Source organism: Onychomys torridus, chromosome 6 (genome assembly GCF_903995425.1).
Source record: "Onychomys torridus chromosome 6, mOncTor1.1, whole genome shotgun sequence".
NCBI classification, from domain to species: domain Eukaryota; kingdom Metazoa; phylum Chordata; class Mammalia; order Rodentia; family Cricetidae; genus Onychomys; species Onychomys torridus.
In genome coordinates this window covers 42,600,959-42,622,760 of record NC_050448.1, presented here as the reverse complement: position 1 = coordinate 42,622,760, position 21,802 = coordinate 42,600,959, and the positions used below count along the sequence as shown (strand labels likewise).

The 21,802-nt window shown below is 41.3% G+C and overlaps 1 protein-coding gene across 3 annotated transcripts; it reads left to right on the top strand.

Moving 5' to 3' along the window:
• The first annotated feature begins 1,835 nt into the window (after positions 1–1,835).
• On the top strand, positions 1,836–20,580 carry C6H3orf33 (chromosome 6 C3orf33 homolog). Of its 3 annotated transcripts, XM_036191262.1 has the most exons (6): positions 1,898–1,959; positions 2,383–2,851; positions 3,473–3,532; positions 5,531–5,678; positions 16,069–16,229; positions 19,723–20,580. In XM_036191262.1, exons 2-6 carry the CDS (start codon positions 2,816–2,818, stop codon positions 20,122–20,124), a joined length of 807 nt encoding a protein of 268 aa, XP_036047155.1. In that variant the 5' UTR covers positions 1,898–1,959; positions 2,383–2,815; the 3' UTR covers positions 20,125–20,580. The 3 variants fall into 3 exon arrangements, with proteins under 3 accessions (XP_036047153.1, XP_036047155.1, XP_036047154.1); XM_036191260.1 differs by lacking the exon at positions 2,383–2,851 and having other exon boundaries at positions 1,836–1,959; XM_036191261.1 differs by lacking the exon at positions 1,898–1,959 and having other exon boundaries at positions 2,206–2,851.
• The last annotated feature ends 1,222 nt before the right edge of the window (positions 20,581–21,802 follow it).

Sequence of the window (21,802 nt, the reverse complement as noted above, 5' to 3'; positions counted from 1 at the left end):
GGGAGCCTGCAATCAGTTCCCAATGCCCATATCAGAGGGCTACCTGTAACTAGCTCTGATGGAATCCTGACCTCCACATGTGTCTGCTCTAAGGCACACATTCACCTACAGACGATGATCTAAAAATTTTACAAGTATTTTTAAAAGTCATATATTGAGTTTGGATATAAGTTAATTGAAAGTAAAGGAATGGGGATGTGTGGTTGAGTGGTAGGAGAAGCTTACCTTGCTAGCAAGGGCTCCTGGGACAGATCCCCAACACAAAGGAAGGGAGGGGAGTGAGGATAGCAAGATTTGACTGAAAAGGCAGAGCCTGAGGTAGGGAGAGATGGCAGGGATTCCACTGACAATGAAAGCTAATGTGAGTGGTGAGTGCTGTGCTTTTGAGGTGAGATTGGCCCTCTTTGTGTTCTAACTTCCACGCAATCCTTGGAACTCAAGGGAGACTTACATATGATGACTTGGTCCCGCAGATGAGAAAGCATCACTAGATACTTATAATCTCTAGAGAACTGTTTTCCTGTTGTCCATTCACAAGGATTTAGGATAAAAGCTTCCTTTCCTTAGAAAGGTTTCTCAGTTCTTTTTGGTACTGTGACACAAGTACCCGTGTGTGCACATCTGCACAAGTAACACAGAATTCACAAGTGAGTGTAGTATGTCAATGTTATTCATAAAAATGGGAAACTCTGATTTACAACATTATATATTTGATTCCTGTAAGGTAAGTTTATTGGACTTTTTCATCTTTTTATTTTATATTTTTGCAGTGCTAGGGACCCAGCCCAGGGCTTCACATGTTCGGAAAATTCTACTGTAATGTTTTAAATATATTTAAATAGAGATGATAATACACTGAACCCATGCAGAGTTAAACAATAATACCAAGGTTCCAAAACTACTAATACCAACTGTAGAGTTTGGGAGTGTCCAGGACACTCTCAGGTGTAGTAATTTGCTTTAAAACAGAAAAAAAAAAAAAAAAAAAGTGTCCACCCATGAAGTCATGAACAACACTGACTCAGCGACCACATGTGAGAAAGCATGGGGCAGTACAGCCAGGAAAGCGCCCCCACATCTGTGTGCACAGCTCTTACTGCATACATCTTGTCCTGGAAGAGCAGCTGATACCCAGAGACCCAAAGCCTCAACAGTAAGTGGATGTTACACTCTTACAGGCTCAAAAGCTCCTGGATAAAAGATAGTTTTATCAGGTAAGGTATTTTAGAAATTACCAGGTGCAAGGGGAAAGGCCAGATCTTCCTTTGGGCCAAAGTTAAACTTATTAGCACAATACATGTTTTGGCTTAGCGAATAGGTTATCTCCATCTGCCTTTCCTTTATTTTCTTTATTAAAAATATATAGAAATCCAGGCACAGTGAAACACATCAGTGGAGAAGCCGAGAAAGGAGGGTTAGTGTTCAGAGGCCAGCCTCCTCTCCATAGACGGGGTGGGGAGTCTGCCCGATGTGTAGAAGGTCCTGGGTTTGCTCACCAGCACCATAAAATATGGCAGGTGGATCCTGAGTTTGAGTCCAGCCTGGTCTGCTGTGCTAGTTCCAGGGCTACATAGAGAAACCCTGTCTCGAAAAACAAATTTAAAAAGCTTATGAAAAATGCAGCAGGAATAAAAGGATCATGGATATCCCCCCATACTTCCTAAGTCTTAATATCTTCCCCTATTTTTGTTGTTGTTTTGAGTGTTCTGTTGCCCTGGCGTGGTACCACTGTAGCACACTTCATGCACACAGGAGGTTGCAGGCGCCCGGGAGGGGAGGGGAGGGGAGGGGAACGGGGGACGCGCAGCGCAGCGCCCCCTGCCGCCCGCGGGAGACACGAGCACGCGGGCTGGTCGCGGGAACATGGCGCGGCCGCCGGCGCCCGACGGGGACCGAAGGGAGGCCAACATGGTGACGCGAGTGTCGCAGTGGGCGGACAACCACCTGCGCTTTGTCCAGGTGCCACGGCCCGGCGGGGTGGGCTAGCCTGAGCGGGTGCTCGCGGCAGGCCACGAGGAGGACCGGCAGGGAGGCGACGTCGGCCAGGCCTGCTTCCTTACTGCGAGGCCGGCACGGGGCTGGGGACGGCGCGGGGCTGGGGACGGCTCGGGCTGGGGACGGCTCGGGGCTGGGGACGGCGCGGGGCTGGGGACGGCTCGGGCTGGGGACGGCGCGGGGCTGGGGACGGCACGGGCTGGGGACGGCTCGGGCTGGGGACCGCGCGGAGTGGTCAGGCCAGGGGTAGCTCCTGGTTCAGTACCGCAGGCAGGAGACCCAGGAAGAGTAGGGGAGCCCCTTAGGCCCCCACGGAGCCTTTTTTCCAGGCTGGGATTCGAACTAACAGTAAGCATTCTAGTGTTTATTACTGAACTATATCCCCAGGCCTGTTTTATCTTTAAATGAAACAAGAGGAGTCACCGAAATTCAACCAAAGGTACCTAGACGGCCAAGACTAATCCTAGAGAAAGCACTGCCAATAAGGTCCTGGTGGTGATGTGGACCAAGAGCGAGGTGCCCCTGGGTTGATGGCGGTGATGGTTCTTGTCTTGGAGGAGTCGCAGAAAATGATTTATTAGGAAAAGCTGTGGAGCTCTTGGACATGCAAACGTGGAGACCGTGATCTCGAAGGTGGTCGTTAGACCGCAAAGCACAGTTGTAGGTAGATGCTGTTTGAGGCACCTGGACATAGTTTAGTGTTCGAGGGAAGTTAGAACTGGACACATGCGAGCTGCATAAACCTGGCAGAGTGGGTAAAGCCTTGGTCTTCACCAACATCTTGGAAAAACTACAGACAGCTACAGAAGACGCTCTAGAAATGACGCCTGCGGGTTCCTCTGGGGAGCCGAAGGAGGTAGGAACAAAGACTGACAGACCGTTAGGGAAGACAGGAGGGGGGGTGGATTTGGAAGGAACAACAACTTTTCAAAATTCTGCTGAGAATTTGAGGAAATTGAGCTTTGCAAATGATTTGCAGCTAGGCAGCATGAGGTCCAAGGCCGTGCCTGTTTCAGATGCCACTGTAGCTCCATCCTTAGAGTAGTCCAGTATCTGCCATTTAGTATTAATGAGTGCCACATAAATGCATGTGTTATTACTATCTATGTTAATGTTCAACCGTTTACCCAATATACTTGCCATAGTGCTGTATTTTAAGGTTTTCTACCAAATACATAATTCATCATGCATGGATGCAAAGTTAGAAATGTTAGGTCAGAGGTGCACTGAAGGAATTTGTAGACAAGGTAAAATCCACTCAAGGCCAGATTGCTAAGGAAGAACTAGGAAGGAATACTGTAGTCAGCTCTACAGAAGTGGAGACACAGCAAAGTGCTTGGACGAATTGAGCTTCCATCTGAGGCCTCGGCATTGTTTGAACTATTAGTGATCGTGAGAACAGTCTCCTTCTCCTTTTTAAGTTTGTACGTTCATGATTGCAGATGAGAAGAACTAATCACTAAGTCTCTTTCTGTAGAACATCAGCACTGGAATGGCCATAGTTGGAATCATGATACTAATAAGAAGTGTTCGACTGGTGAGTCAAAGTGGGAGAGGCAGCAGCAACAGGAGATTCGGTTATTTCCGTTTCAGGCAGCTTGCATTCATACTGCAAGGCTTACTTACTTCTACAGACTATTGGCAGAATCGTATTTTTAGAATGGAAAAAAAGATTCCATAAAAGATTTAGTTGGTTAAAATAGTATAATCACTAAACTTGCATTTCAGGTACTGTGGTATATCTCAATTGTTTTTGGTTTACTTTTTGAAAATATTGCTTATAAGAGGCAGTAACAATTGGATAGCATTCTGAATAGTTCAGAGTTATTTTCCTAACTTCTATTGAACCACTAACCTAAATGCTAAAATTGTCAAGCCTACATGTAAGGAATGAGTTGGAGTAAAGAAAAAGCAAGCAGGTTAGTAATTTATAAATTTTATTGATGCATTTATGCCAGCAGGTCCTAAAGTTGCTGTTATCTCTAATCACATGATTATGATCCCATGAGCTGTTTTAGCTGTTCCACAGACCATAACCTTTCAGTAAGCAGATCTCAATTTTCTGTAAACTAAATAGGATTCCTGGCAGCTTAGGAGGTTCATAGTCAGCCTGGTCTGCTGGTGAGTTCCCGGTCAGTCTAGCCTGGACTACAGAGGGAGACCTTGTCTCAAAACAAAACCAAAACCAAACAAGCTAGGATTTGTCTTTTCCTTGTCTGCCTAGGGAGTTGCTGGCACTGATGAAATCTTGTCTTTTAGTCAAAACTGTTTCTCAGGTGTTTTGCAAATAAACTATTATATTTCAATAGAAATATTAACTCTGATGTGGCTGTTTTTTAGTTATCGAACATAAATGGTCAGATTATAGAATCAGCTATTTAATTCGAAGGGTTACAACTTTCCAGTTTAACCTGGGATGGTTTTTTAGGTTTTTTAGGTAGCACAGAGTGACAGAATCTCAATAATGCTAATTCTCATTTATGGCTTTCACTTTGATGAATATCTGAAAACAGACTTACCTAAGTTCTTTATGTACGCCCACACAAACAAAAACTCCAGAGTGATCTTTCTGAATCCAAGTTAAAAGTAAGTCCTGGGGCTTTGAGATGGCTCCATGGTTAAATGCTCTTGCATAAACCCTGGAGACCTGAGTTTGATCCCCAGAACTCCTGTGAAGGTGGAAAGAGAGAACATACTCCACAGAGTTTTCCTCTGGCCTCCACATATACAATGTAGCATATACACAAACACACACACACTAACTAGGAATTTTAAAAATTAAGTCCTAGTTGAGTTGTAACTGGGAATTTCCCCAGCATTTAGATAAAGCTCTTCTCCCTTGCAGAGAAAATATACCATAGCATGAAATACTCTTTCCTGATAAAACAAAGATGGACAGTGTTAGGTAAGGTTCTGAGCTAGTCATGGTGATGCTTGTCGAATAAATAGTTGCTAACCTTGGGCACTAACTAGGTGTTGGGGGCAGAAGTAAATTTCCAATGTTGCCCTACCCCCCTTCTCTTCTTTTTAAAGATTTGCTTTGTCTCCTAAATCATTAAAAAAAAATTTTTTTTTAAGTCTTGCCAGTTAGGAGTCTAATTTAATTCAACACAGCTTTGCTTAGGATTTACATTTAACATCTCTTATATAGTAGCTTGAAATAGAAATGAATGAGTAGTAAGCTTTAACTCCCTATAAACATGTTTAAGTTATTTACTATTTTTATATATACATGTTTGTGCATGTGAGTTTATGTATACCAGATGCCAGAAGAGGATGTCAGTTCTCCTGGAACTAGGTGCTGGAAACTGAACCCACATCCACAGCAAGGGCATCCACTGCTGAGCCATCTCTCCAGACGCTACAAACACTTTTTATTAAATATTAAAGTGTTAATGTTAAAACTTTTATTAAATATTAAAGTATTGGAGTTAAAACTTTTCAATGGCTATGTCTACTTGCTAAATGCTTAGATATCTTCACATCTTGTTTTCATTTTAAGTGAAAATACATGTTTTTCTTTGTAAATCAACAGACATCAAAATTTACAACCTCTTCAGATATTCCAGTAGAATTTATAAGAAAGAAAGTTAAACTACGTGGCCGATTACACCGGATAACTGAGTGTGGTCTGGAAATTGAACATATTCCTATTACGTTGCCTTTTATATCTTCATGGAAAAGTAAGTAAGATGCAAGAATTGTAAAACTAGATACTCTTTTATAAAGTAGCAAAAATATACTAATTTCTGATTACGTTCCATAGTCTATGAAAGTCTGAACCATGGCCTTATTTACAAGAAATTATTCCTTTGGCTCTAGAGTTTTTATCTTCCTTCTCTCTTTTTTTTTAGTTGACTGTCTAGTCTTTTGGTTTTTCGAGACAGGGTTTCTCTCTGTAACAGCCCTGCTTTCCTGGAACTTTCTCTGTAGACCAGGCTGGCCTCCAACTCATTGAGATCTACCTGCTTCTGCCTGCCAAGTGCTGAGATTAAAGGTGTGTGCCACCACCACCCAGTTTTGACTGCCCAGTTTTTTATTTGGGCATTTGATTGCTCATGCCACAAATGATGACAATCTGTTATGGCCTAGGATCTAAGATAACAATGCTGACTTGTTGTGGATATCGCTCTGTGTAAATAAAGTTCTGATTGGCCAGTGGCCAGGCAGGAAGTATAGGCGGGACAAGAGAGAAGAGAATTTTGGGAAGTAAAAGGCTGGGGGGAGACACCGCCAGCCGCCGCCATGTTTACATCCTTCTCCCGGTTCTCAGGTAATATGATCCTTCTGAGGTCTTTGATGTGGTTGAAGACTAGATAGTTATAATTTCCTCAGTTATGATACAAGATAAGTTAGATATAAAACCTTAGACTCACAAATATAAGATAGATAGGATATCTTCTTTAATATTGTAACTGTAATTCTTGCTTGATAATTGTTTTGTTATATGTAATTGTACTATATAAAAGTTAAAACCTTCCTTTAAAAAAAAAGAAAAGGGGAAGTGCTGTGGATATCGCTCTATGTAAATAAAGTTCTGATTGGCCAGTGGCCAGGCAGGAAGTATAGGCGGGACAAGAGAGAAGAGAATTCTGGGAAGTAAATGGCTGGAGAGAGACACCGCCAGCCGCCGCCATGAAAAGCAACATGTAAAGACACTGGTAAGCCACAAGCCATGTGGCAAAGTATAGATAAGCAAAAATGGGTTAATTTAAGATAAAAGAAACAGATAACAAAAAGCCTGCCACGGCCATACAGTTTCTAAACAATGTAAGTTTCTATGTTCTTTCTTGGTTGGGTCTGAGCAACTGTGGGACTGGCGGGTAAGAGAGATTTGTCCTGACTGGGCCAGACAGAGAAACTCTAACTACACTGACTGAAACAAACAAGGTCCTTCTAACTCTTTTTTTTTTTTTAAAGTTTTGTTTTGTTTAAAGATGTATTTATTTATTATATATACAGTGTTCTGCCTGTATATGTCCTTGCAAGCCAGAAGAGGGCACCAGATCTCATGACAGATGGTTGTGAGCCACCATGTGGTTGCTGGGAATTGAACTCAGGACCTTTGAAAGAGCAGTCAGTGCTCTTAACCACTGAGCCATCTCTCCAGCCCCTTTCTTTGTTTTAGTTTTTGTTTTTAAGATTTATTTATTTATTATGTATACAGTGTTCTATCTGCACATATCCCAGAAGAGGGCACCAGATCTCATGACAGATGGTTGTGAGCCACCATGTGGTTGCTGGGAATTGAACTCGGGACCTTTGGAAGAGCAAGCAGTGCTTTTAACCTCTGAGCCATCTCTCCAGCCCTCCTTCTAACTCTTACAATCTTGGTGGAAGATAGACAATATACATGTGAAAATTTGTTCTAATATTGATGAAAACAAGGAACAGAGAGTCCTAGGACAGATAACTATTCAGGCCTGGTGGGGTTAAGGAAATCTACACCTATACAGTAGTCAGAGAAGGTCTTGTTGAGGATTTGTTATGTAATCAGACCTGAATGTTTGGGTGGGCCTGTCAGGAACAACATAGGTAGGAGTGAGCTTGCATCTTTTGACAGTTTGTATGAAGGCTCCTGTAGCTGAGACACAGGAAGGAAATGTTGAGAGGACCCAAAGGAGACTAGAGGGGTATTAGGAGCCATGTCATTTCTCTACTTATTATCAGTTATCTTTGCTTCATATCAAAGAGCCCAGACACACACACCTTTCTTTTGTAGATACAACCTCATAACCTTGGGTCTGGGTCTTCGCTCAGACAACTTAAATTCATTCTTTGAGATCCACCTCTATTGTCTTTTTTGTGAAACTTCCTTAACTCTCCTGTGAAGAATTAAGCGCATAGGCATTTAAATGCACTGCAATTATAGTATTCATTGTTTTTCTACCCTGCTTTTTAAGGTTTGCTGTCCATCTTGCAAGGCTATAAGCTGTCCGTTTTCCTTTTAATTTCCTGTGCATATTATATATTTGTGTTTTGATCTTCTCCACTAAAGCATAAGCTCCTGATCGACATGAACATTTCCCCCAAACTTGATGCTCACAGTCTATAGAGAAATGCTGACCAGTTAAGAGAGTTTGGGTGAACGGCATTAGTTTGTTGTTGTTATTGTTTGCTTGGTTTTTGGTTTTGGTTTCTGTGTGTTTTGTTTTATAAGCTCTTTCCCTATCCAGTGGAGCCACTAGGGCATAGTTAGAAAGTAGTTTTTGGTTTTTGCTTTGGTTTTCTGTTTGTTTTGTTTTGTTTTGCTGTTCAGTCCGGAACTCCATGAATAAATGTACAAATGAAAGAAGCCTGATGTGTGTTACTCAACAGATGGTAGCTACTACAGAAGAGATAATGGTGCGAATACGTTGTGACTGACATAAATTGCTCTTGGGAAAGAGATAATTTTATACTTTCAGAAGCTAAACAAAACAAAACAAGCCGGGCCGTGGTGGCGCATGCCTGTAATCCCAGCACTCGGGAGGCAGAGGCAGGTGGATCTCTATGAGTTCGAGGCCAGCCTGGTCTACAGAACTAGTCCAGGAAAGGCGCAAAGGTACACAGAGAAACCCTGTCTCGAAAAACCAAAGAAACCCCAAGAAACAAAACAAAATAAACAAACAAAAGAAAACAGCGACAGCAACAAAAATCTTCCACCTAAAATTGGTTTGGAAGTAGAAAGTTAGTAACCACCTAAGCACTGTTTTCTTTCCTTTTTTTTTTTTTTTTTTTTTTTTGTTGTTGTTGTTGTTGTTGTTCTTTTTTCATACAGGGTTTCTCTGTGTAACAGCCCTGGCTGTCCTGGAACTGGCTTTGCAGACCAGGCTGGTCTTGAACTCTCTGAGACCCGCCTGCCGATGCCTCCCAAGTGCTGGGATTAAAGGCGTGCACCACCACCGCCCAGCCCTAAGCACTATTTTCAATGAGGTAATAACACATAGAACATAAGAAGGTAGTTATCAAGTCAGTGCTGGAGGCATAGCACAGTAGAAGAGTGCTCAGTGAACGTGAGGCCCTGGATTTCATTCCCAGCTCTGTAGAAACAGCCGTTCATGTCCCTTTCTCCACCCTTACTATCTGGTCTGTAAAATACAAGTAGACCTTTCTATTTTGTATCTATAGAACTAGTATATAGATCCAAAAAAATTGAGACTATTCTTTACCCAAAAAGTTTGGTTCAAATGACTGTTAGCCATTGTGTCCGTTAACTGTTCTATTGCTGTGAGGGGACACCATGACTAAGGCCACTTATAAAAGGAAGCATTCAATTGGAGGGTTGCTTACAGTTTCAGAGCTTTAGTCCATTATTGCCACGGAGTGTCAAGTTGCAGCAGGCAGGCATGATGCTAGAGCAGTAGTTGAGAGCTCACATCTGATTCTTAAGTTGTAGACACACAGAGAGAGCAAGGCTGGACCTGGCATGGGCTTTTGAAACCTCGAAGCCCATCCCCAGTGACACACTTCCTCCAACAAGGCCACACTCACTCTGACAAGGCCCCTCCCAAATAGTTCCACTAACTGGGGACCAAGCATTCAAATATGAGTCTATGGGGACCGTTCTGATTCAAACCACCACAGTCAGAGTTGAGGATGCCTGTATAGTGGGACATAATAGTATGAAGAACTGCACTTCCTTTCTGGTTCTGATCCCTGGTACTTACCAATATCAAAAAAGAATGCAAATTTCCAAAACTTCTTCCTCATGACTTCTGTGACACCCCTCATAGTTTTTGGTGTATATAGATGAGAAGGTATAAGCACACCCATGCATATGCATATACAACTTTAAAAAATTATGAAATGGCTGGGCATGGTAGTGCACACCTTTAATCCCAGCACTCGGAGGCAGAGGCAGGTGGATCTCTATGAGTTTGAGGCCAGCCTGGTCTACAGAGCAAGTTCCAGGGCAGCCAGGGCTACACAGAAATGAAATATTTAGAACCCTTCACATTTTCAAGTGATTTAGTGACTGCCTGTTCTTTTGCTATAGTCTTATAACATGTAGTGGCCATTGAAATAGATATGTGCCTGCAATAGTCACAGAACTTGAAGTGTTGCAAGGAAATGATCCTAGTCTTTTTTTTTAAACTTCTGATGCTAAAACACTAATATTTTTGACAAATTATATATTCCAAGGTGTTCTTCCTGTCTTAGGATGTTGTCTATTGGCTTGAATTTCCTTGAAGTATTAGAACTATTATAAAAGAACATAACTATTGCTGGGCGGTGGTGGTGCATGCCTGTAATCCCAGCACTTGGGAGGCAGAGGCAGGTGGATCTCTGTGAGTTCGAGGCCAGCCTGGTCTTGGTCTACAAAGTGAGTTCCAGGACAGCCTCCAAAGCTACAGAGAAACCCTGTCTAGAAAAAAAACAAACAACAATAACAACAAAAGAACATAACTATTATTTTATTTTACAACACAGATATTATGACTACTATGTAATAACACAGCTATCACACCTATTATATCAGAGCACAGCTGTCATGACTATTATGCTATGACATGGCTATCATCATGTGCTGGATAGTTTCATGCCAACTTGACACAAGCTAGAGTCATCTGAAAGGAGGGAATCTCAGTTGAAAAAAGTCTCCATAAGATCCAGCTGTAGGGAATTTTCTTAATTAGTAATTGATGGGGGAGGGAGGGCCCAGTCCACTGTGGGTGGTTCCACCCCTGGGCTGGTGGTCTTGGGTTCTATAAGAAGCAGGGTGAACAAGCCCCCAGGGAGCAAGCGTGTAAGTACAGTAAGCACACTGCTGTGCACTATTATGTCATAACAGCTTTCACACCACTTACGCTGTACTAGCTATTGTGACCGTTATGTCAGAACATGGTTTTCATGACTATTATGTTAGAACATGGGTATCATAACTATTATGTCACAGCACAGCTATCAGGACTTCTTGTCATGGCATGGCTATTGCAACTATTATATTATAACTCAGCTATATGCTATTATAACTATTCTATTATATCGTAACATAGCTATTATAACTATTGTAACAACTAAGTTTGTTCACAGATATCCGTGTGTTTATCATATGCTTTCTAAAACCTTTAAAACTATGTATTCCTGGTGGGCACAATGGCACAGAGTGAAGAGGGCTTCTGTGAGTTTGAGGTCAGCTTCTCCATCTGCAGAGCAAGTCTCTGGGCCAGCCGGGGCTACATAGGGTGAGGCTATTTCAAAACAAACAAACAACAAAAAAGAGTTCAGTGATGAGGCAGACACCTTGGTGGTGGCATTTATCACCGAGACAGTGTCATTTAGTGTCATTCTCTGATTTTTCCAGCTGTCCATATTCTTTACCTCGTTTGACGTACTCTCTCCTTTTCCTGATTCTGTGCTCATCTATAAACCCACATGCTACCTTTCTGACAGAGTACACTTAGCCTGCTCACTAGAGCTATGGTACTCTTTCCTGCTACCTTCTAGCATCTCTGTGTTGTTCCATTCGATGTGGATTGGACTTGAAAAAAATGTTTCTGTGCAAGATTTATTGAAGGGGACTGGAGAGAAGACCTAGTGGTTTAGAACACTTGTTGCTCTTACGGAAGACCTGGCTTCAGTTCCCAGCACTATTGGCATAACAGCTATCATGACTATTATGCATAACAGCCATCATGTTATTATAACACAGCTGTCATTACTATTAAGTTATAACAGCTGTCAAGACTTGTGCCATAAAATGGCTTTTATGACTACTATGTCAGAACACAGCTGTAACACCTAAATGTCATAACAAAGTTACATGACTTTTATGTCATGTCATGTAAGATTTATAGAAGGGGACTGGATAGATGACTTAGTGGTTTATTCCCAGCAATTGTCATGATGGTTCACAACCACATATAACTCCAGTTCCAGGGGATCCAGTTCCCTCTTCTGAACTCCAAGGGTAGGTGCACAGACATACATGCAGGCAAAATATTCATACATATAAAATAAAATCTTAAAAAGATTTAAAGATACATTGAAGAACTAGAAAGACAAAAAGTTTCATATCACAGAAACAAAGCTAAAAATAGAGATTTGAAGTCATGGGCAGGCAGGATGGCTCAGCAGGTTAAGTTGCTTGCTACCAAGACTGATTAGTTGAGTGCCACCAAGGACCCACACAGTAGGAAAGAAGCAACTCCACAAGTTGTCCTCTGACCCCCATGTGCATGAACTCCATGTTTATATACACACATAAACACATATATAAAAATAAAATAAATATAATAACCAAAGAGATAGTTGAGGGCTGACGAGTTAACTCAGCATGTAAAGGTATTTGCCACCAAGACTGAAGACCTGACTTTCATCCCTGAGATCACATGACAGAGGGAAAGAACTGATTGCCACATGTCCTCCCATGTCTACATGTGTGCTGTGGCAATGTATATACATGCACAGACACTATAAATACATGTAGTACATTTTTAAATTTAGAAATATGTTTTTTGTTATTGTTTTGAGACAAATTTTTACTATATAGCCATGGCTGGTCTTGAAATAATTATGTACACCAAGGTTGCCTGAAACTTGTGACAATCCTGCCTCTACTTCCCCAGTACTGGGTTGTAGGCAGTGGACCACCATATCCAGCCAGAAGTCACAGTAGCACAGTTTGAAAGTAACATTTGTATTCCAAGAATATTCAAAGGTTTTGGTGAAAACCTATGATTTTCTCCTACTCGTGCATTTGTTATGGATGGTTTGTTAAAGCATAATGACTTTATTCTTTTTTTTATTGAGTTTCTTTTTGTTTGTTTGTTTGTTTTTTGAGACAGGGTTTCTCTGTGTAGCTTTGGTGCCTTCCTGGGTCTCACTCTGTAGCCCAGGCTGGCCAGATCCACCTGGCTCTGCCTCCCGAGTACTGGGATTAAAGGCATGCGCCACCACTACCACCTGACAATGACTTTATTCTTATTGACCATATCATACTTTGAGTGTTTAATAGGAAATTTCCCCATTTAAAAAACAACCCATTGGCCTTTATTCTGTGAAAAATTGGGACATTAATACTACAGTTGATAGTGTTGAGTTAGATTCAGACTATCCAGTTGAAATTATTGGTTACTTCATCTTTGGTCTCATAGACTAGATAAGCTTTTATGGAAGATGTTGGTACTGGCAACATTCAGACATTAGAACAGACCTCAGAATTTACTGCTATACCAATGGCTTACAGTCATCTAATCTTAAAACTTACGGTTTTTGAGACAAAGTCTTGCATATAGCCCAGGCTGGCCTTGAACTGGTGAGACTCTTGGCTCTGCCTTGTGAATTTTGGGATTATGCTTATGCTACATTCCCCACAGCATCATCTAACCTGCATTGTATGTTCTGTCTTAACCTAATAACATATTAGCTGTATCACACAATTTTTACTAAGGACACAATCCTCCTACTTACTGATGCTTCTCTGCCTGAAACTCAGGGACAGGTTTTAAGAAACCCAAGTCTGAAGGAGAATGTTTACTGTTATCAGCCTAACCAAGTTTTAGAATACTTTTATAAAAAACAACAACAACAACAACGCCTCATTGCCAGGTGTAGTGATGCATGCCTTTAATCTAGCACTCAGGAACTAGAGGCAGGAGAATCTCTTTAAGTTTGAGGCCAGCTTGTTCTACATAGAGTGGTCTAGGCTGGCCAGAGCTACACAGTGAAACCTTTTCTAAAAAATCTTTTTAAGGGGCTGGAGAGATGGCTCAGTGGCTAAAGAGCACTGACTGCTCTTCCAGGGGATCTGGGTTCAATTCCCAACAGCTCGTGGCAGACCCACATGGCAGCTCACAACTGTCTGTAACTCCAAGATCTGATACCCTCACAGACATACATGCATGCGGAACACTAATGCACATAAAATAAATATAAATAAGTTATAAAAGAAAAAATGTTTTAAAATTACACTTTAAATTTTGTGTTTGTGTGTGTGTGTGTGATGTGTGCATGTGAGTGTGGATCTCTCTTTTATTTTTTCCTTCCTTTATTGCTTGTTTCTTTTCTTTGTTTGTTTGTTGAGACAGGGTTTCTTTGTGTAGTGCTGGCTGTCCTGGAACTCACTCTGTAGAGCAGGCTGGCCTTAAACTCTTAGAGAGCCACCTGTCTCTGTCTCCCTAGTGCTGGGATTAAAGGCGTGTGCTGCCACCACATGGCTGGTTCTGGAAATAGAACTCAGGTAGTCAGACTCATGACAAGCACTTTTCCTTGCTGCCTTGGTTGCTTTACATGTTTTTGAGACAAAAATACCTGACCAAAGAAACATAAAGGAGAGCCGGGTGGTGGTGGTGCACACCTTTAATCCCAGCACTAGGGAGGCTGAGGCAGGCGGATATCTGTGAATTCGAGGCCAAGCCTGGTCTACAGAGTGAGATCCAGGACAGGCACCAAAACTGCACAGAGAAGCCCTGTCTCAAAAAACCAAAAAAACCCAAAACAAAACAAAACCCACCAAACTTAAAGGAGAAAGGTTTATATTGGCTTACAGTTCCAATGGGATACAGTCCATCATGATGGGGAAGGCATGGCAGCCGAGGCATAACACTAGCCGGTTACATTGTATCAACTATCAAAAAGTGAGGCTGGGCAGTGGTGGCGCATGTCTTTAATCCCAGTACTCGGGAGACAGAGGCAATTGGATCTCTGTGAGTTCAAGGCCAGCCTGGGCTACCAAGTGAGTTCCAGGAAAGGTGCAAAGCTACACGGGGAAGCCCTGTCTCGAAACGCCCCCCCCCCCAAAAAAAAAGTGAGACCCAGCTATAAAACCTCAAGGCCCAACTGGTCTTGGTGACACACGCCTTTAATCTCAGCACTCAGCAGCAGAAGCAGGTGGATCTCTGTGAGTTTGAGGCTAGCCTGGTCTACACATTTTGTTCCAGGACAGTCAGGACTACATAGAGAGAAGAGATTCTCAAACAAACAAGCCTTAAGGCCCACCCCTAGTTATACAGTCTTCCAGCAAGTCTCTGCCCACTGAAGGCTCCATCCACAACTGTCATCAAGTCTTCAAACACATGAGCCTGTGGGAGACATTTCGTGTTCAAACCATAGCATTCCACCACTGGCCCTCATGGGCTTGTGACCATTTCATGATGCAATAGTTTTTAATAGTTCGGAAATTCAAGGAGTCTTATAAGACTTCAGTCATCTTAAAGATTTATTTATTTATTTATTATGTATACAGCATGTATGACTGCAGGCCAGAAGAGGGCACCAGATCTCATGACAGAGGTTTGTGAGCCACCATGTGGTTGCTGGGAATTGAACTCAGGACCTCTGGAAGAGCAGTCAGTGCTCTTAACCTCTGAGCCATCTCTCCAGCCCAACTTCTGTCATCTTTTAAATGTGACCTGTAAAATCAAAAACAAATTACAAGCTAGGCCTGGTGGCACATGTCTTTAATCTTAGCACCCAGGACGCAAAAACAGGTTGGTATTTATTTGTGCAATGGTTTGAATTAAAATGGGCCCCATAGGTCCATAGGGAGTGATACTATTAGAAGATGTGGCCTTGTTGAAGTAGGTGTGACTTGGTTGGAGGAAGTGTGTCACTAGGAAGTGGGCTTTGAGGTCTCAGTGTGTCTCAGTTCTCTTCCTGCTGCCTGCCAATCCAGATGTATAACTCTTAGCTACCTCTCCAGCACCATGTCTGCCTGTATACCACCATGCTTCCTGACATGACAAAAATGGACTAAACCTCTGAAACTGTAAGCCAGACCCAATTAAATGTTTCCTTTATAAGAGTTTCTGTGGTCATGGTGTATCTTCACAGCAATAGAACACTAAGACAGTTTTTTTTTCTTTCTTTCTTTAAGACAGGCAATCCTGGCTGGTCCTTATGTCGACCAAGCTGGCCTCAAACTAACAGAGATCCACTTGGCTCTACTTCCTGAGTGTTGGAATTAAATGCTACCACATCTGGCTTGTACTTGTATTATTTTAAAAGAAAATTTAATAAAAAGAAGTGGTTTTAAATTTAGAGCTTGGGTATTTATAAATAATGTGTGTTAGGGTCTTCCAGGCAAATGACTTTGGACTTTGCTTTGTGGTCTGCCTTGAAACTAAACTGCTTTCTACATTACTTTCTTAGAGGAGCCATGTGGGCTTTTGTTGGTTAAGCTGGCTGGAGTAGAACTCACTGAAACTGGTAAGATCTGGTTACAGAACGAGCTTAAACCTTCCCAGATGGTGTGGTTCCAGCTTCTTGGAAAGGAAAATGCGGTACTCTTCTGCTACCTGTTAGTGAACAAGGTAAGCAGTGTGAAGAAATAACTGACCATGTTGTATTCTTATAAGCAAACACTTATTTAATTAGCATTTTAAGATATAGTGAACTTTTCAAACTGCTAATTATGGTTATATGTAAAGAACAAGGTGTTTCATATATAAATTTTTTCTTCCTTTTTTTTTTTTTTTTTTTTTGTTTTTTTCAAGATGGGGTTTCTCTATGTAGCTCTGCCTATCCTGGAACTTGCTCTGTAGACCAGGCCATCCTCAAACCTACGGAGATCCTCCCGCCTCTGCCTCCCAAGTGCTGGAATTGAAGGCATGCACCACCACTGACTGACACTACTTAAGTTTCATTGTAAAATTGTGGATGTTTATATTAAATAGGATTTCTAAAGGGGTTGGAGATGTGGCTCAAGCAATTAAGAGCTTTGACTGCTCTTCCAGAGGACCCAGAACCCGCTTTAGGCAGTTCACAACCACCTATAACTCCAGTTCCAGGGGATCCAATCCTCTCTTCTAGCCTCCCTGGGCATTGCACTTAGGAGCATAGACACATACATATACACATAATTTAAAAAATAAAAACCTAAGGCCTGGAGATGGTTGGAGAGATGGTTGAGTGGTTAAGAGCTCATATTGTTCTTGCAAAGGACATGAGTTTGATTCTTAGCACCCAAATCAAGCTGATGACAAGCACCTGTAACTCCAGCTCTGGGGGATCAGGATTCACAGGCACATGCATACATTTACATAAATAGAAGTAATAAAAATACATCTTTTTAAACTAAATAAATAAAAATATGGGTCTGGAGGGATGGCCCGGTGGTAAAAAACACCTACTGCTCTTGTAGAAGACTTATGTTTGGTTCCCAGCACTCACATGGCAACTTACAAAGGTCTGTCACTGGAGTTCCAGGGATCCAGTGTCTGCTTCTGGCTTATGAAGGCACCACACACATGAGGATCATCATGTACATTCATACAAGCAAACATTTGTACACATAAAATAAAAATAAATGTTGATAAAATAATAAAAATAGCCAGGAGGTGATGGTGCATGCCTGTAATCCCAGCACTTGGGAGGCAGAAGCAGGTAGATCTCTATGAGTTCAAGGCCAGCCTAGTCTACATAGTAAGTTCCAGGACAGCCAGGGCTACATAGAGAAACCCTGTCTCAAAATAATAATAATAATAATAATGATATAAAAAGAAAGTTATAGAGAAAGGAAAAAACTTAAATTATTGATGATTTTGGCTATTACTAAATAGAGGATTATCCCTATACATTTACATATGCATGAATATATTATATCACATTGTTACTAGAAATCATTTGGGGAATGAGACTTGGCAACTGGAGGTTACAACAAGCAAGGATGTTTTCTAAAGATAAATATTGCTCCGTCTGCTCCAATATCCTGTGTGTTCACACTCAGAAGCTGTAAAAGTAAATGTCATGGTCATGATACTTCATGCACACAGAAAACCATCCCCTGGGTTTGCTGTTCTCATTACAGATGGGACCATAAAGGATAATAATTGCCTTAACTAGACTAACCACAGGAAGAGTTTGTCCTGGCTCAAAACACCTTTATTCCTTGTCCTGACATTGTTTTCTAGGTGAACAAACTATGCTGTGCACATAGTGTGATTCAGTTACTTCTCCTGCTTGAATTCTACTAATGTGGGAGACTGAAATTCAGTTGTTTTGGTTTGGCTCAAGAAAATGAGCTTATAACTTTTTTTTTTTTAAGATTTATTTATTTATTATGTATACAGCATGTATGACTGCAGGCCAGAAGAGGGCACCAGATCTCATTACAGATGTTTGTGAGCCACCATGTGGTTGCTGGGAATTGAACTCAGGACCTCTGGAAGAGCAGCCAGTGCTCTTAACCTCTGAGCCATCTCTCCAGCCCACATGTTTTAAACTAAGACAAATATAATAAACCTTTCATGAACCAAAATTTACTGTACCCAGAGAAAGAATGTTTCCTCTTTAATTTTGTTTCAAAGCCTTTTTTAAAAAAGATTATTTTGTTTTATAGACTCTTAGAAAATATTTCCTTATTTAAGCCTGGAATTTTAACATTTTTAGATTAATTTCACATTAATTGTGATTTACTTTTTGAAAATGTGTATATGAATGTGTGTGAATGTGTGTTTGTGCATGTGTCTGCTTGAGATTGTGTGTGTGTGTGTGTGTGTGTGTGTGTGATTTACTTCAAAATGAAGCTATCAATACTTTTTAATTATTTTTGTTAGATTAAAACAGTGTCTGCTTTATTCCTATGATAAAATGAACATATTAACCACACACACAAAATAAATGACCCTATAGGGAAGGTCATTTATTGATTTCTTTACAAATGGAATATTCCAGAAATGAAAGTCTCAAGGTAGTCAACGATTATTTGAACTAGATGTTTTTAAAATGTACACACCTGGATTTAGAGAAATTGCTCAACAGTTAAGAGCAATGGCTACTCTTGCAGAGGACCCAGCACTCAAATAGTGTCTTACAGCTGTATGTCTAGTTCCAGGAGATCCAGTGTCCTCTTCTGGCCTTTCCTGGCACTAGGCATTAGAGTGATGCACAGGCATGCATACACATAAGGGCAAAACACCCATACACATTAAAAACAAACAAACAAACAAAACTACATGCCAGAGCCCCCCAAACCCTGTGGCTTTTAACTTAACAATGTAATGCTGTTACAGTTCCTTGTGACTTGTTTACCTGTTAGTTACAGTTTTCTTTGTTTCGCTGTGGACTCTCCTGCAAATGTTGTGTCTACATAGCCAAGAGTGTGAATAGCACATTTTATAGTTTACCATTTCAGTGTTTCTTTGGGTTAGAGGTCAGTGAGAGTCAGTTGACCTTGAGCAAGTCTTGCGTGTGTATTATACAAAAAAATAAAATCCTTCAATTTAGCAATAGCTGTTTTAGGTTCTTCAACCCTCTGTTGTGGTTTTGTTGGTTTGTCTTGTTACTTGTTTTGTGTGTGTGGTTCATATGTGTATAGAGGTGTTGACACTTGTGTGTGCATGTGTGGAGGCCAGAGGTTCGTGTCAGGTATCTTCCTCAGTTCCCATGCATCGTATCTTCTCTTTCTGAACCTAGAGATCACCTACTCAGCTAGGCTGGCTGGCCGGTGAGCTCCAGGAGTTCCCCTGTCTCTGCCTCCCCAGCACTGGGAGTATGAGCCTTTGTTTGGATGCTGCAGATCTCCAAGCCCCTGCTTTCTTATTGTTACTGTTTTGTTTGAGACAGTGTCCCATTTTGTAATTTAGTCTGGCCTTGAGTAAGAAAGTAATCCTCCTGCCTCAGCCTCATAAATGCTTGAATTCCAAGCATGTGCCACTAAACTCAACCTGAAGGCCTTTCTGTTATACTTTTTTTTTTTTTTTTGCTGTTCTCTAAAATGATAAAATTGCTGAATTTTAAGGTAAATAAGGTATTTTGGGTATAGTAACAATTTATTAAATAATTGGTTTCTTTCCTTTTATTCAGGGTGGATATTTTAATGTGAATCTGAATGAGGAAATTTTGAGAAGAGGCTTGGGCAAAACTGTTCTAGTTGAAGGGCTAAATTATGACTCAAAAACCCACTGGGAAGTCCACAGAAACTTACTTACAGCTGAATTGACAGCCTTAAAGAAAGGAGAAGGGATATGGAAGGAAGAATCTGAAAAAGAAAGTTATTTTGAAAAGCTCAAAGATTCCTGGAGAGAAAGATGGAAAAAGGACAATTGTTTAAAAACAACCGGACCAGATTTCAGCTTGACCAAAGAAAGTTATTCTGACAGGTTTCGGAGGGCTTATGGAAGCTGGAAGGACAACGTTGGCAACTTCTCTTTAGTTCTGAAACTCAGAGAACTTGTGAGCCGCTTACACTTTTGGAGAAAAGGATGAAACATCCTTCAGGTCTAGAGGTGATCTCTGAAGAGTGATATGCATCACTATATGACCACTTTTTGTTAAGTCAGAATGGAAATTCCTTCAGGTGACCAAAATTCTAGTCTAGTTGTCCTTAAATATTAAAGACACTGTTAATATCAAAATCAATTTGAAAGAATTATGATCAATGTACTATACTTTCAGGAAAAATGACACACTATAGAAAGTTACCTGGTAGGAAGATATATATAACTAATGTTTTGCTTTTTCCTTCTCTCTCCCTGCCCCCTAGTGCTAGGGATTGAACTCAGGGCCTCATGCCCTCTGAACTACCTAGCACACCACTACTGAGCTACACTGATAGCCCTGTATTGTTAATATCTCAAGAGAAAATTTAAGTGTTGACTGTCAAATTAGTTATTTTGGGCAGCCAGATTTAATATTTATTTTTCAATTTCATCAGCTTTATAATAAAGGAATTTTTCAAATGTTTTCTTTCTGAAGCCACATTTTTCTTCCCAGCATCTTTCTATCTGCTAGTAAGATTGGGCCAGTGCCACAGGAGGTGTGGACCCCATTCTTGGTAATAAAGACAGCTGACGCTTCCCTGTTGTTAGATGAGAGGGTTGCCCTTAAGACAAAGGATGAGGATAGCAGCACAGAGCACAGGAAGAAAAGATCTTTGGGGCAGAACCCTGAGCTAGAGAGTAAGCTGCCCTGGTAGAAAGCCAGTTTGGAGTTGGGCATGGAGGCACATACCTGTAATCCCAGCTCTCAGTAAGTAGAGACTGGAAGATAAGGAATTCAAGACCAGTTGGGTTAATATGATACTTTATCTAAAAATAAAAAACAAAACAACAAAAGCAAAAAAAAGCCCCCAAACCACTTTAATGTACACACTAAAATCTCCCTTACAATGTAATCCTCTTTCACGAAGCCAACAATTGTTGTGCTAACTGTGGGAACGTGGTCCAGGAATGGAGTTGCGCAAGAGGAATTCTGAGTGCTCGTGAGAAAACTCCAAGAAAACAGGACAAGAGTCTGTGACCTCAGTTTCTTTTTTTCTTTTTCTTTCTTTTTTTTTTTTCTTTTTTTCTTTTTGGTTTTTTGAGACAGGGTTTCTCTGTGTAGCTTTGCGCCTTTCCTGGAACTTGCTTGGTAGCCCAGGCTGGCCTCGAACACTCAGAGATCTGCTTGCTTCTGCCTCCCAAGTGCTGGGATTAAAGGTGTGCGCCACCACCACCTGGCTCCAAGCTAGCTTTGCACTCATAGAGATCCACTTGCCTCTGCCTCCTAAGTGAGATCATGCACATCTAAGAAGGATTAAAAAAAGAATGAGTTGTGATACCAAGAAAAGTCAGACTTAGCAGGCCCAGAGAATTGGCTCCAGTTAGAATGCTTATAGAAGTCTGTCTTGGTTACTTTCTATTGCCTTGACAATATACCATAACTAAGATAACTCATCAAAGAAACCATTTAATTTGGGGCTCATGGTTCTAGGGGATTAGAGTGCATGGCCATCATGGTGAGGAACATGGCAGCAGTCAGTCAGTCATGGTCCTGGAGCAGTAGCTGAGAGCTTACATCTGATCCACAAACACAGGGCAAAGAACTAAGTGTGAATGGCATGAGCTTGTCAAACCTCAAAGCCCACCCCCAGTGAAGCACACCTCCTCCAACCAGGCCACACCTC